Raw genomic sequence first — 11,279 nt, 5'->3', positions numbered from 1 at the left:
CGCGAGGGTGGCCGCGAGGGTGGCCGCGAGGTCGCGAGGGTGGCCGCGAAATCGCGGGGGTGAGCGCGACTTTGGCTGCGAAGTCGCGGGGGTGAGCGCGAGGGTGGCCGCGAACTCGCGGGGGTGAGCGCGATGACATGGGGAAGTCACGGGGATGTGTTGCCATCTTGCACCCCCTCCCCTACCTGGACGCCTGCCCCGCTCCGCAGCGCTACCCCCTGCCCCAGCGACTCTAGTCCGGCGGCGGTGGAGGGGGCAGCCGTCTCGCCCCGCCACCGCTCTCTGGCCACAGCGCCTGCAAGCCAGCGCGTATGCAACCCAACGTACTGGAACGTCTTAGCCTGGACACCCGGTACACTGATAAACTAAGTGTTCAACTGCTCAACACTTGTTAGTGTGCAACTGCAAGTCGAATACTTGCAAGTGTGCAGCTCCGTAGTCGTACACTTGCAAGTATTAAACTCGGTAGATGTGCACTTGCAAGTGTGCAACTCCTCGGTTGCACACTTCCTTAGATTGGATGCTTACTAAGTGTTCAACCGAGGAGTTGCACACTTGCAAGTGCACACCTACCGAGTTGCACACTTGCATGTATTCAACTTGCAGTTGCACACTTGCAAGTATTTAACTAACAGTTGCACACTTAGAAGTGTTAAGCAGTTGAACACTTAGTTTATCAGTGTACACTGTTAAAAATAGTTGTGGATAAATGATATTTCTGCTAATGACAGTTCTGTTTTAAAACAAGATAGTTGTTTTCAGTTGAATACGTAAAATCGAAATCATGCCATTGTACATATATTTTGCCCAACATCGCGAATAGGGCACGATCCATGTCTTCAGATTACAACTCCTGTATTGTAAACTTTCTTAGCAACACGTGCTATTGTTAAAAAAAATAATTGTAATGTATTAACGTTTTATTACAAATTCTTAATGCACATCGTTTTAAAAGATTTTTTCTCGGAGAAAGTCTCTTGTTGAATTCCAAAATATGTTGCTTCAAAACAAAAAGTGTTGCTATGAAAGTTTACAGCACTGGTGTTGTAAATTTACAACATATGTTTTAACAGTGTATGGCAATGCACTAGAGTCGAAACCGGATCGGTCCTATCCTATGACCAGGCACTGTGAAAAATAGTAGGAAGGTTCACTCATTAATACAGTTTTCAACTGGCGCGCACTTGCAAGTGCTCAACACTTTGAATACTTTGAAGTGTTCAACAGAAGTGTCCTAAGGTTTATGGCCAACCCTGGTATTGAACACCTCTAAGTGTTCAACTATACTGTTAAACTCTGCATAGTATTCAAATATCACGCCAAACACTTAAAAGTGTGCATCAACCCTGATGGGACGACACGACGAGAATATGACGAAAACGCGACGTCGTGTCACAGTTGTGTTTTGACACAATACGACGACGATACGACGTCTAATTCGCGTCACATTCGGACCAAAATACGACGTCTAGAGAGCCAACGATTCGCGAAAGTCGTCGTATCGGACCAAAACACGATGTCGTCTTGATGTGTCCGCGACTCGATCTATCATCGCATGTACGTATCAACCGAGGGGGCAATAACTCCGGGAATCATGTGTACACCTGTCTGGGAATCATCAGGATAAAAATTGATCAAAATCAATAGAAATCGCTTAGAATAAGCGGGAAACTAGAGAAATAAGTACAAATCAGTCGAAATAAGCGTTATATACCACTAAAACCCCCCGAAAAACCTATGTAATAATTCTAAGCGGACAGGAATCACCGGGAATCAAGAATTTCGGGAATCATGTGTACACTTCAAAAGGGAGTTATTGCCCCCTCGGTATCAACTATTCATTCCGAGGGTGATGAGCACCAGGCTCATCTACGAGAGACTAAAATCATAACCCCGGAGCGGCAGACGTCTAACACGACGTTCCCAGGGCAATGATGACACGGACATCGGATGGGTCTAACTCATTCGCGGTTGGGGATCAGCAGCGAGAGCTAAAGGGTCGTGTTTTGGTCAGATATAACGTAAACACGACGTCATGGATTGGTCTGCTACGGCACGCTGGCATAAGGTCGTCAAGGGATAAGCCGACGTGTTCGACGTACAACTACGACGTCGTATATCGGTCCGATACGACCCTAGGAGCCCAGTCGTCTAGCCACTGAAGCTGACGTCAGGTGTCCGACGCAAAAAACGACGTCGTGTTTTCGTCAGATACGACGCTAGACGTACGGCCGGGTGGCTGATGTCGGACATCTGTCGCATACACGACGTCGTATTTTCGTCATGCGTTATTGTCATGTCTAACCGAAATGCAACGTGTGGTAGTCGTGTTTAGGTCGGTTACGACAATTTTTGGACCTTTTTGGTCGGATTGTCGTCATATCAGACGGATATCAGACACGTCGGTTAACACGACGCATCGTGTCTGTCCCATCAGGGAAAACGTTGAGAACTTGCATGTGCACGCCAGTTGAACACGTTATTTATCAGTGTATTTCTATGAACTGAGCTTTTGATCTTTTGTTACGAATAGCCAAAAGGGGGGGGGGAGTACGAAAATCTATATCACGTGATACAGAACCTGTTTACGGTTTAAAGAGAGAAAAACAAATTCGCTTCCCCTATCTCCCTTCTCCAACGAGTTTTTGGCAATTTTAGTGAAATCATAGGTATCTCTCAAAAGTTCCTTGTGACAAACTTTTAGATTTAGAAATCCGACCAGGTGCTTTTTCTGACCTTAATCTCCACGGAACCAAATTTGACATGAATAAACATTTACTGAACTCTCAAAGGCCGTCAAAAATCGCAATTTCGAAAATGTGGATGAAGTCAGTAGGGCCTCCCCCTCATCTTCTCGCTCCTAATCTATATTCTTTATTCACTTTGCAGGTAAATGCTTCTGTCGGACTGCATAATTCCACAAGTGCTAGGAGGAGCAGCTCAAGTTATAAAGGTAAATGGTCAATTACATGAATCACTTCTATCAACTTTTTGTTTCGCGGAAGACCAAGCAGCCCATCCGTTTTTCAATAACAACTGTTGAATTTAGTAGATGTTTGCCGCCCGCATATCTTATGCACTAGAAGGTAGCGAAGAAAACGGATTTGAGATATTGAAATGGCGGGTATGCGGTGATGTACAGGGTGGCCGCTCTGCCCCGTAGTTTTAAAAAGGTAGACTACACTGTAAAAGCCAAGGGTGACTACTGTCCGCATTATGTGGATGGCCGGATCTTGCCCCTCGGAGGGGTACCTCTTACCCATTAGGCAGGTCAAGCGTTCCCCTCACGAGGAGTTATTTCTCACTCGTTGGCGGCCCGCCACTGGCGACATCGGGGTCTGCCTGTACTCGTCCGACGAGGCTCAATGTACCCCTAGCGGTGTCTCTTTGTCCTCCACGCACGGGGACTCCCAGTCGCAGTGCGGGGTCTGCTTGTACTCGTCCGATGGGGCTGTCTCCCCTTCCTTCACGCACGGCTACTCCCGTTCCGCGGCCTCTTGCGCCTGCCCGCGGAGGGTGCCGAAAGCGGTGTACTTCCCGCCAAATGTTACAGAATGTCATTTGCAAACGTTGGGTCAAAAAATATTTTTTCTGTTTTTTTTTTGTTTTTTTTTGTCTGGCTTGGTTTAGTCTCTGGCCTAGGCCCCCCACACGACGTAATGAGGCCCCTCTGCCCCTCACATCACTAACTTGGTAGGCTGTCATCATGGTTGGTTCGGTTACTACATAGCCGCAAGATACACGTGTAGCAGGCAGTGCCGGGAATAGAACCTCGGCCATGCCAACTCAGCGCTCATGCTTCGTTCGTAACTTACTGGGCCACGGAGCCACATGGGGGCGGGCGCTGCCGGCGGTGCAAGGCATTCCAGCCTTTGTCTCCTACAGACCTGCCTCGTCGCCGGGCTACGGGGGGAGGAGGGGGGAGAGGCAGGGGTCTTGCCAGCGTGCCTCCCTCCACCATACCGCCCATCAGCAGAGCAAAGTAATCCCCGTCCGACGGGGACCACAGAACCCCAAGCTGGGTGACAATCACACTCCCTATGGCGTTTACCTGTACCCCGGCGAGGGCCCAGAAAGTACCCGTCAGCAGTGTACCCCTACATGCAGTGCGGGTTGACCCCACCACACACCTAGGGGTACAGAGGAGCCCCTCGGAGGGGTACTTTGTGAAAAACCCCTACGACGGTGACTTCAGTCCGCATTAAACAGTTAACGATACCCCTCCGTAGGGGTACAAGGCAAATAGTACTGTTTAGCTTTTACAGTGTAGCCCACCCGTACCTACCTCTCCCGTCCCCTCCGAGGTCCCCTCCCACCTCCCCGCTCCCAGGCGCGGTGTAAGAGAGGGGCGACAGGGGGGGGGGGTGTACTGGGTTGCCTACATACAGGGGTTTTGTAGTACAAATTGCCTACCTTACAGGCGGCTCACTAGTGACGATGGGGGGGGGGGGCCCCCCCTCCCCCACCCCCCCGGCGCCTGCGCCCGGGGGGGGGGCGATCGGCCAAAATTTTATGACTTTTGTGCAATTTGATGCAATTTTGTCTAAAATTGATAGCTGGCCGAAACTAACCCGTTCACTATAATGTCAAGTGTGATACATCACTGGATGCCTTTTTTTTTGGCGTAGATTGCATTTCTGAAAACAGATTTTCAAAAAACATCAGATACGAAGCCTAAATTTTCACTTTTTCATGTTTTTTTGACGATTTTCCCTATAAGAGCTAATGCGTTCCAAAAGACAACTTTTCCGCATATCCGCCATTTTAATATCTCAAATCATTTTTTTCGCTACCCTCTATTGTACACTGCCAGTCAAAATTAGCAGCGTATTTTTTTCGATTGTGCTGTGCTTTGGCAGCAACATTCATCTTGAGGCACACGGAGTGCGCAATCGTTACGACGCCACCCCTTATGGGAAGGGATACGCAAACGCAACCCCTTGAGTTGGAGAGGGGTGAAAACTTATTCGCTCTCAACAGGTCCGAAAATATCATTGAGAGTGTTAAGAAAACGGTTTCTAATGGTGGATCGGCTCAACTTTTTGTCCTCCGTCGGCTGGTGGTCGCGAAATTTCGATCCGACAAACCCACCCCCTCCCCCATCAACCCTAAAAGGGGTGTGTTTTGAGGGGTGCAAAATTCGTGTGGCATATTCTCGGGACGTGCCCTACGGCCCGCTTTGTGTTTTCATAAAGGGCCCGAGACCGGGCCACCCCTGTCTGAACTACCCCCTCGAACATTTAACTTTTTTTTAAATCTGTTATTTTGAACACTTATTGATGGAATCAGGGTGTGCAAAGTTCAGTAAAGATCCACCTTGTTCTACGGAACACCCCTAACAGAAAACGAAGGTCCTCGCAGAGTCCCTGTTTTCAAATCCCTCCGTAGGTCCTATTCCAAATCATCCAGAAGTACCAAAAGGGGGCAAAACAGGACTTACTTAGGGGCCATCCATACACTACGGAGTTCATTTTGGGGTTGGGGGGGGGGGAGCCTTGCACTACGGTCGGTCACGGAGGGGGAAAGGGGGGGGCAGGCGCTGGTCACGTAGTGTATATTCGTCATATTCCTGTTTTGCGCCAGCAAAACGCCTTGTCGTCTCCTCCAAGTCGTTCTAGTAGACACCTTTCGACCAAAATTTTGTCCGTTTGGCGCTATCTTTCGCCGTTTGGACGCTAGAGTGGGTTTTTAGACGAAAATACGGTGTAAATGACGACGCTGTACATTGAGACGTACAAGGAGGCGCGAGGCGCCAAATCGGACAATGAGAGGGGAAGTACCCCCCCGAAACAGCACATTCTAAATCGACATAATTGTCCTCGGATCCAATGTATCTTTAAAATATCTAAAGCTATTCTAGTTTCACTGTTGTTCCTGCTTCTAAAATCAATATAGTAAAAACAAATAACAATTAACAGTTAACAATTCTTGTTAACCATAAACGGACCCGTAGTTAAGAAAATTTCCTATTCTACAGTTTCGAGCAATATTTTATGATTAAAAGAAAAATGACTCCAAGGCTTTTTTGTTTATATATTGTTGTTGATTTTGTGACGTATAATTTATGAACATACAGGGCGGGTTGCATACTCACATGGGGCCGTAAGGGGCCGTGCGGAGCGACGGTAGGCAAGCCCGCCGCACGCAACTTTTGGTGCCTTCCTACGCGATTGTTCTAAAACCCGTGTGCTTTTGTTTAGGGTGGGAATATAAAATTCTGATCCGAAATAGGTTCAGTCGTTCAACTACGGATAAAATAGGACCTTCGTTTTCTATTAAGGACATTCATTCGGTAAAACACGGTGTCAACATCTTTAACCGGGCGACGGGCGACTACTCCTGGGGACAACCGCACCCCCTCACTAGAGGATGAAGGGTGGCTAACGTTCATGTTCACCACTCTCCACTCAAGGGGTTGGGCAAGGGGTGGCGTAACGGTTGCGCACTCCATGAGCCTAAAGATGAATGTTGTGTTGATGACACCTTGCTGAAAGCGGAGCTTTCTATCTCAAACAACTTTGCACAATTAAAAAAGTGCGCCTCTAATTTGGATTAGCAGTGTATCTTCCACATATAGATTTGCAAAGTATCATTGATCAACGGGCTTGTCAAATTTATCTGGCTGTGTTTACCTTGTTTTGGCCACCCCTTGTTGATAACAAGACATTTCTGTTTGTCGCAGGAGCACGATGCCGTCGCAATGCACGTGGTGCGAGAGACACGGCGAGTGGAGCCTCTTTAGCCAGGGACATCTTCGAGTATGTCGATTCTATAGATGCAAATCTTGTCAGATATGCGACGCCAATAAGTTCTGCTCTAAATTCTGCTCGAAGTGCAGTAATCATGGAATCAGTGCGCGCGCGACGCCGCGGCACACAGCCAACTGCAGGTATGGCGCATGCACCTGCTCTCACTGCAGGACTGGCGCCGTCTGCGTTTTCTGCAAGTTTCACGGGTTGCAGGAGTACGACGCAGGGCAGCACGCCAAGTTTTGCAAGTTCCGCAGTCGTTGCTCCTGTGGACTTTGCATCGGTGAGCGGCGGCGGCAGGGACTGGACAAGAAAGAGACTCCCGCCAAGGAGCAACCCTCCGCCCAAGGTTCGCACCAGCAGAAGGACCAGTCCGAGAGGCAGTCTTCTGCTCAAAACGAGGAAGTACGCGCTAAAGGTAGTGCCACCAACTTCTGCGTTTTTTGCAAATTGCACGGCGCAGAAGTGTTTGACATCGGTCAACACGCAAAATTCTGCAAGTTCCGCAGTCGCTGTTCCTGTGGACTATGCTTTGGCGAGCGGCGGCGCCAGGGACTGGACAAGCAAGAAACTCCCGCCAAGGAGCAGAAGACTCAGTTTGAGAAGCAGACACCAGGTCAACGCGAGCAAGAATACACAGAGCAAAGTAAAACTGTAGAAAATCCATCATCTCAGCAGAGCAAGACTGAAGACGGGCTCGTTGTCACCAAGATGAGCACAGTTACGAGCACCAAATCAAATGTACAATCCAAGGAGCAGACTCGCAAGCGGAAGGCATCTGCTGGTGTATCGTCCGACCCTAAACGCGCCCGCACTAACCTGGATAATTGTCTATATTGTCTCAATCACAACTGGCACTTTCCAATGAAAAGCCACCACCGAGATGTGTGCATGTTCCGGCTGTGCCGGTGTACCGACTGCCGCAGAGTGCGCGCGGACTTGAAGGCTCGCTTGCAGCGGACTCCACAGGTTGAGACGGCCGTCGCCCCGCCGAAGAAGCCGTTGGCCGTTGTCCCCCCTAAACCCAGAGTATTCTCTAATAATACAGCGGTGACCACAGTGCCCAGCACCAGTTCACCGCCAGGCAATACGCCAGAGAAACCCAATAGGTCAGATGACCCTGACCCTCCCCTTAATTCGATTGAAACGACATCTGGTGACAGGCCATATAATCTCGAACCCCCTGTCGTCAAGTCAGATGTGCCCGCCTCTCCTCTTAAAACAGAAGAGACGGATGAGACTTCTGTCGAGACGGAGAAAGTCAATGAAACTCAACCTGCATCAGTTGTCAGCACAGATGAAGCCAGGAGTAATGAAACTGGGGTCAAGAGCGCACCGGAATTGCAGATCGTTGAAAAGTTGGTGGTAGACAAGGCACTGGCCGACATGCAGTGCTCGGACGACAGCAGCAACGATGGCGTAACTGTCTTCCTGAACGGGGAAGACTTCGCTGTCGTGGACGAAGTCGGTGAAGACTCTACAGGTGACGAAACGGACCTAACCGTTTCCTCAAGTTCCACTCTAAAGATTGCCACATTAAAAAAGATAGGTGTCAGTAAAACAGAAGAAGTTGACCTTGACAGAAAAAAAGATTGCAAGGTCCTGTCGACTTTGGAAGATGAGTCTAATAATATTGATGAGCAGACTGCCCCTAAAGTATTGCCAAACTTGGCAATTAGTAGAGAAACCGAATATTTGGAGAATACTGTTTTAGAGCCAGAAGTTTGTTCTGATAGTGTTTGCACATCAAAGAATACTGGTTGTGATTCTCAAATAACTCAGTCGCAGAACACTGAAGACGTAGCCGTGGATAGCTTACCGGACGACATCGGCGGCCGTGTTAAAGACTCGCATGCACCTGCTCCAGATGCGTCCAGCCTACTGAACTGCGGTATCGAGCGTGATCAGATGCAAGTTGACACAGGCACTGAAATCACCCAGAATACTTTAGTGAGCACGCCGGATGATAGTGCGTGTGGAGAGGTGGGGAAAGAGAGGACTTCTAAAGACGAAGAAGAATGTGACTCAATGAGCAGTTTGCCGGAACCCAAATCTACCATATCTCTGATTAACAGCAAATCAAGAGAATGTATAAACGATACTAGTAATAGTCACAACGTTACCGTTGGTGCTAATAGTAGCGAGTCCACATCTGACCGAGCTTTTCTGGAAACAAAAGTTGCCGCGGACACCGTACCCCATCAGTATTCTGATTTTCACAAAAACTCTGGGACTGAACAAGAAAGAAAAGACATTGATTCGACGTCCATCATTAATGCTGTAGAAAATACAGATGTAGACCCGTCGGCGAAAGGCTGCCTTCTAAATGAGGGCAAACAACCGACACCTGCAGAAAAAACTCAAATAGAGACACCCAACATCAATACAGAGGAAATCGGAGAAAAGACGCCATCTAACGATTCATCAAAAAAGGGTGAAGGTAATGAACCGGAACAGGCGCTACCAACCCCTTCAGTAGAGCCAAGCAAAGATGCCAGTGACTCCCCCTCCTCCGACGCAGACATCTGTAGGAGCCTTCTTGACGAGCTTGCAGAGTTTGGCAAAAACCTGAAGCCTTATGAGCGATATCCGCGTTCAGCCAGCTTGGGTAACATTTTTTCAAACTTTCAAGAGCAACCAAGCGTGCGGAAAGAACATCGGCGAAGATGCAGTGCTGCTGTGCCTGACATACTCGAGAGACAAGCTCAGTCCGAGACCTTGTCTGAAATCGTGTCAGCCAGCTGTAAGGGTCAAGATGAAGGACCCCCTACTCTCACGAGCGGGGATTCGTCCTCTGCAGTGCAAGACCTTCCTTTAACAAACCATAATTGTAAAGATAAATACCCAAATCAGCTGACGAGCGGTGATTCGTGCTCTGCAGCAGTGAGAGACCTCCGACCATTGACAAGCCCGGGTTGTAAAGATAAAGACCCCCATCCCCAAACGAGCGGAGATTCATCGGAGCAAGACCTCCATCCCCAAACGAGCGGAGATTCATCGAAGCAAGACCTTAATCCTCCAACAAACGGAGATTGTAACGAGAAGGACCCTCAGCCCCAAACAATCGAACAACCAACCGTCGATTTAGCGTGTTCAAAGAAAGACTCCATTCTCCCCCAAAACGGGGATTTGCCTGGAGCAGTGGAAAATACACATCCCCAAACAGAAACTAGTCAAATAGCAGAGCTGACAAATGCGGAATCTGGCAGCTTCATTTGCGCTGTATGCGGAAAAATCTTCGGGACGCTTCTACAGCTGCGAATGCACAGCAACATCCAGCACCAGTGCGACCCTGAGTCGGACGATGAAGTGCGTCTTTGCCGGGTTTGTTCGTTTGAAACGTCGAACCAGGTGGCTCTTTCTGATCATGAAAATGCCCACATGGGGTTGGTCAGTTACGAAAAATTGTTTTTATTTATCAAACAAGTCGACAACTGTATAAGTTTTAAAAACAAGAGCAGTCGTGCGGAGAGAATCTAGTTCCTATTTAAAATATTTCTTATATTTTTCGTTATTAATTATAATAAAGATATGTTTCTTTACAATTTTTTATTTTATTAAAAAGTGTTACTGAGAACTGTAATTTATCTGATTAGATATATAGCCATAGCCCTATTGTTTTCAGCATAAGACGTTGCGTTGAAAGTTGTATTATTTGATGATTTTATTTAGTTCATCCAAAAAATAAAAGTTTATATTTTTCTCTTGCAACTATAAACGGGATTGTATTTCGTAGTTCCCCTCCCTTTCAGGGTCGATTGCTCTCGACCAGTTACAGCTCAGAAAAAAAAATCCGTTTTGTGCCTTGAAATGAAAACAGCTTACCAAGCCACACTTTGGGCCTTTGTCTCTCGATTTCAGCCACACCGTTGCAGATATCGATCTCAGGTTTTGATACAATGCAGATGAAGGATGCGCCGCTACAATGCCATAATCGAAAAAAGTTCCCACGAAAAAATTGGGACTCGAGCCTCCTTTTAACACATTCCCTGCGGCGTGACCACTATATGGTCACGCGCAGACCTCACTTTGAAAAATCGTGGACGGGCTACGATTTGAATTACAGAGATGGCATTTTGGGTTTTGCCTTATAAAGGACGAAAGTATCTCCAGGTTTTCCAGGAGCAACGAGACCCTAACCGTTCTAGGGGGCGTGACGGGTGGTCACGACTCACTCAGGACAGTTCCCTGTGAGCTCTCCAGCTGCCTCTGGTCACACGTGGTCACACCACGGTCAAAGCTGTTTCCCCGCCTGTTTTTCGACACCCCGTGGTCACGGGTGGTCACGCATGACCTAGGCCTTTTCCCTCGGAGTTTTCCGGCTCCCTGTGGTTACGCGTGGTCACAAAGATGAGGCGTGACCACGGTGTGTCGGAAAACAGGCGGGGGGACAGCTTACGTTAGAGTAGCCGTTAGAGCCAGCCAGCTTCCAGGGAACGGCCCTAAGTGAACCGTGACTACCCGTGACCACGGGGTGTCGGGAAATAGGGGATCATCGATAAAGTACGTACGTTCCCCCCCCCCTCCCCC

The 11,279-nt window shown here is 48.4% G+C and overlaps 2 protein-coding genes across 2 annotated transcripts in view; one reads left to right on the top strand and one right to left on the bottom strand.

The window, feature by feature from the left end:
• LOC113213353 (dentin sialophosphoprotein-like) overlaps positions 1–10,467 on the top strand; it is a 13,564-nt gene extending 3,097 nt beyond the window's left edge. Inside the window, exons 2-3 of the mRNA XM_026432398.2 lie at positions 2,890–2,953; positions 6,683–10,467. Of these exons, the coding sequence (XP_026288183.2) occupies positions 6,690–10,229 (3,540 nt within the window). The 5' untranslated portion in view covers positions 2,890–2,953; positions 6,683–6,689 and the 3' untranslated portion in view covers positions 10,230–10,467. The remainder of the gene's footprint in view (positions 1–2,889; positions 2,954–6,682) is intronic.
• Positions 1–11,279, bottom strand: part of LOC113213357 (probable small nuclear ribonucleoprotein Sm D2) — a 214,078-nt gene that overhangs the window by 4,522 nt on the left and 198,277 nt on the right. The window lies entirely within an intron of this gene.

The sequence above is a fragment of the Frankliniella occidentalis genome, unplaced genomic scaffold (genome assembly GCF_000697945.3).
Source record: "Frankliniella occidentalis isolate FOCC.00 unplaced genomic scaffold, Focc_3.1 Scaffold12, whole genome shotgun sequence".
NCBI classification, from domain to species: Eukaryota; Metazoa; Arthropoda; class Insecta; order Thysanoptera; family Thripidae; genus Frankliniella; species Frankliniella occidentalis.
Note: the sequence above shows the minus strand (reverse complement) of the source record. Positions and strands in the feature narration are given on the sequence as shown.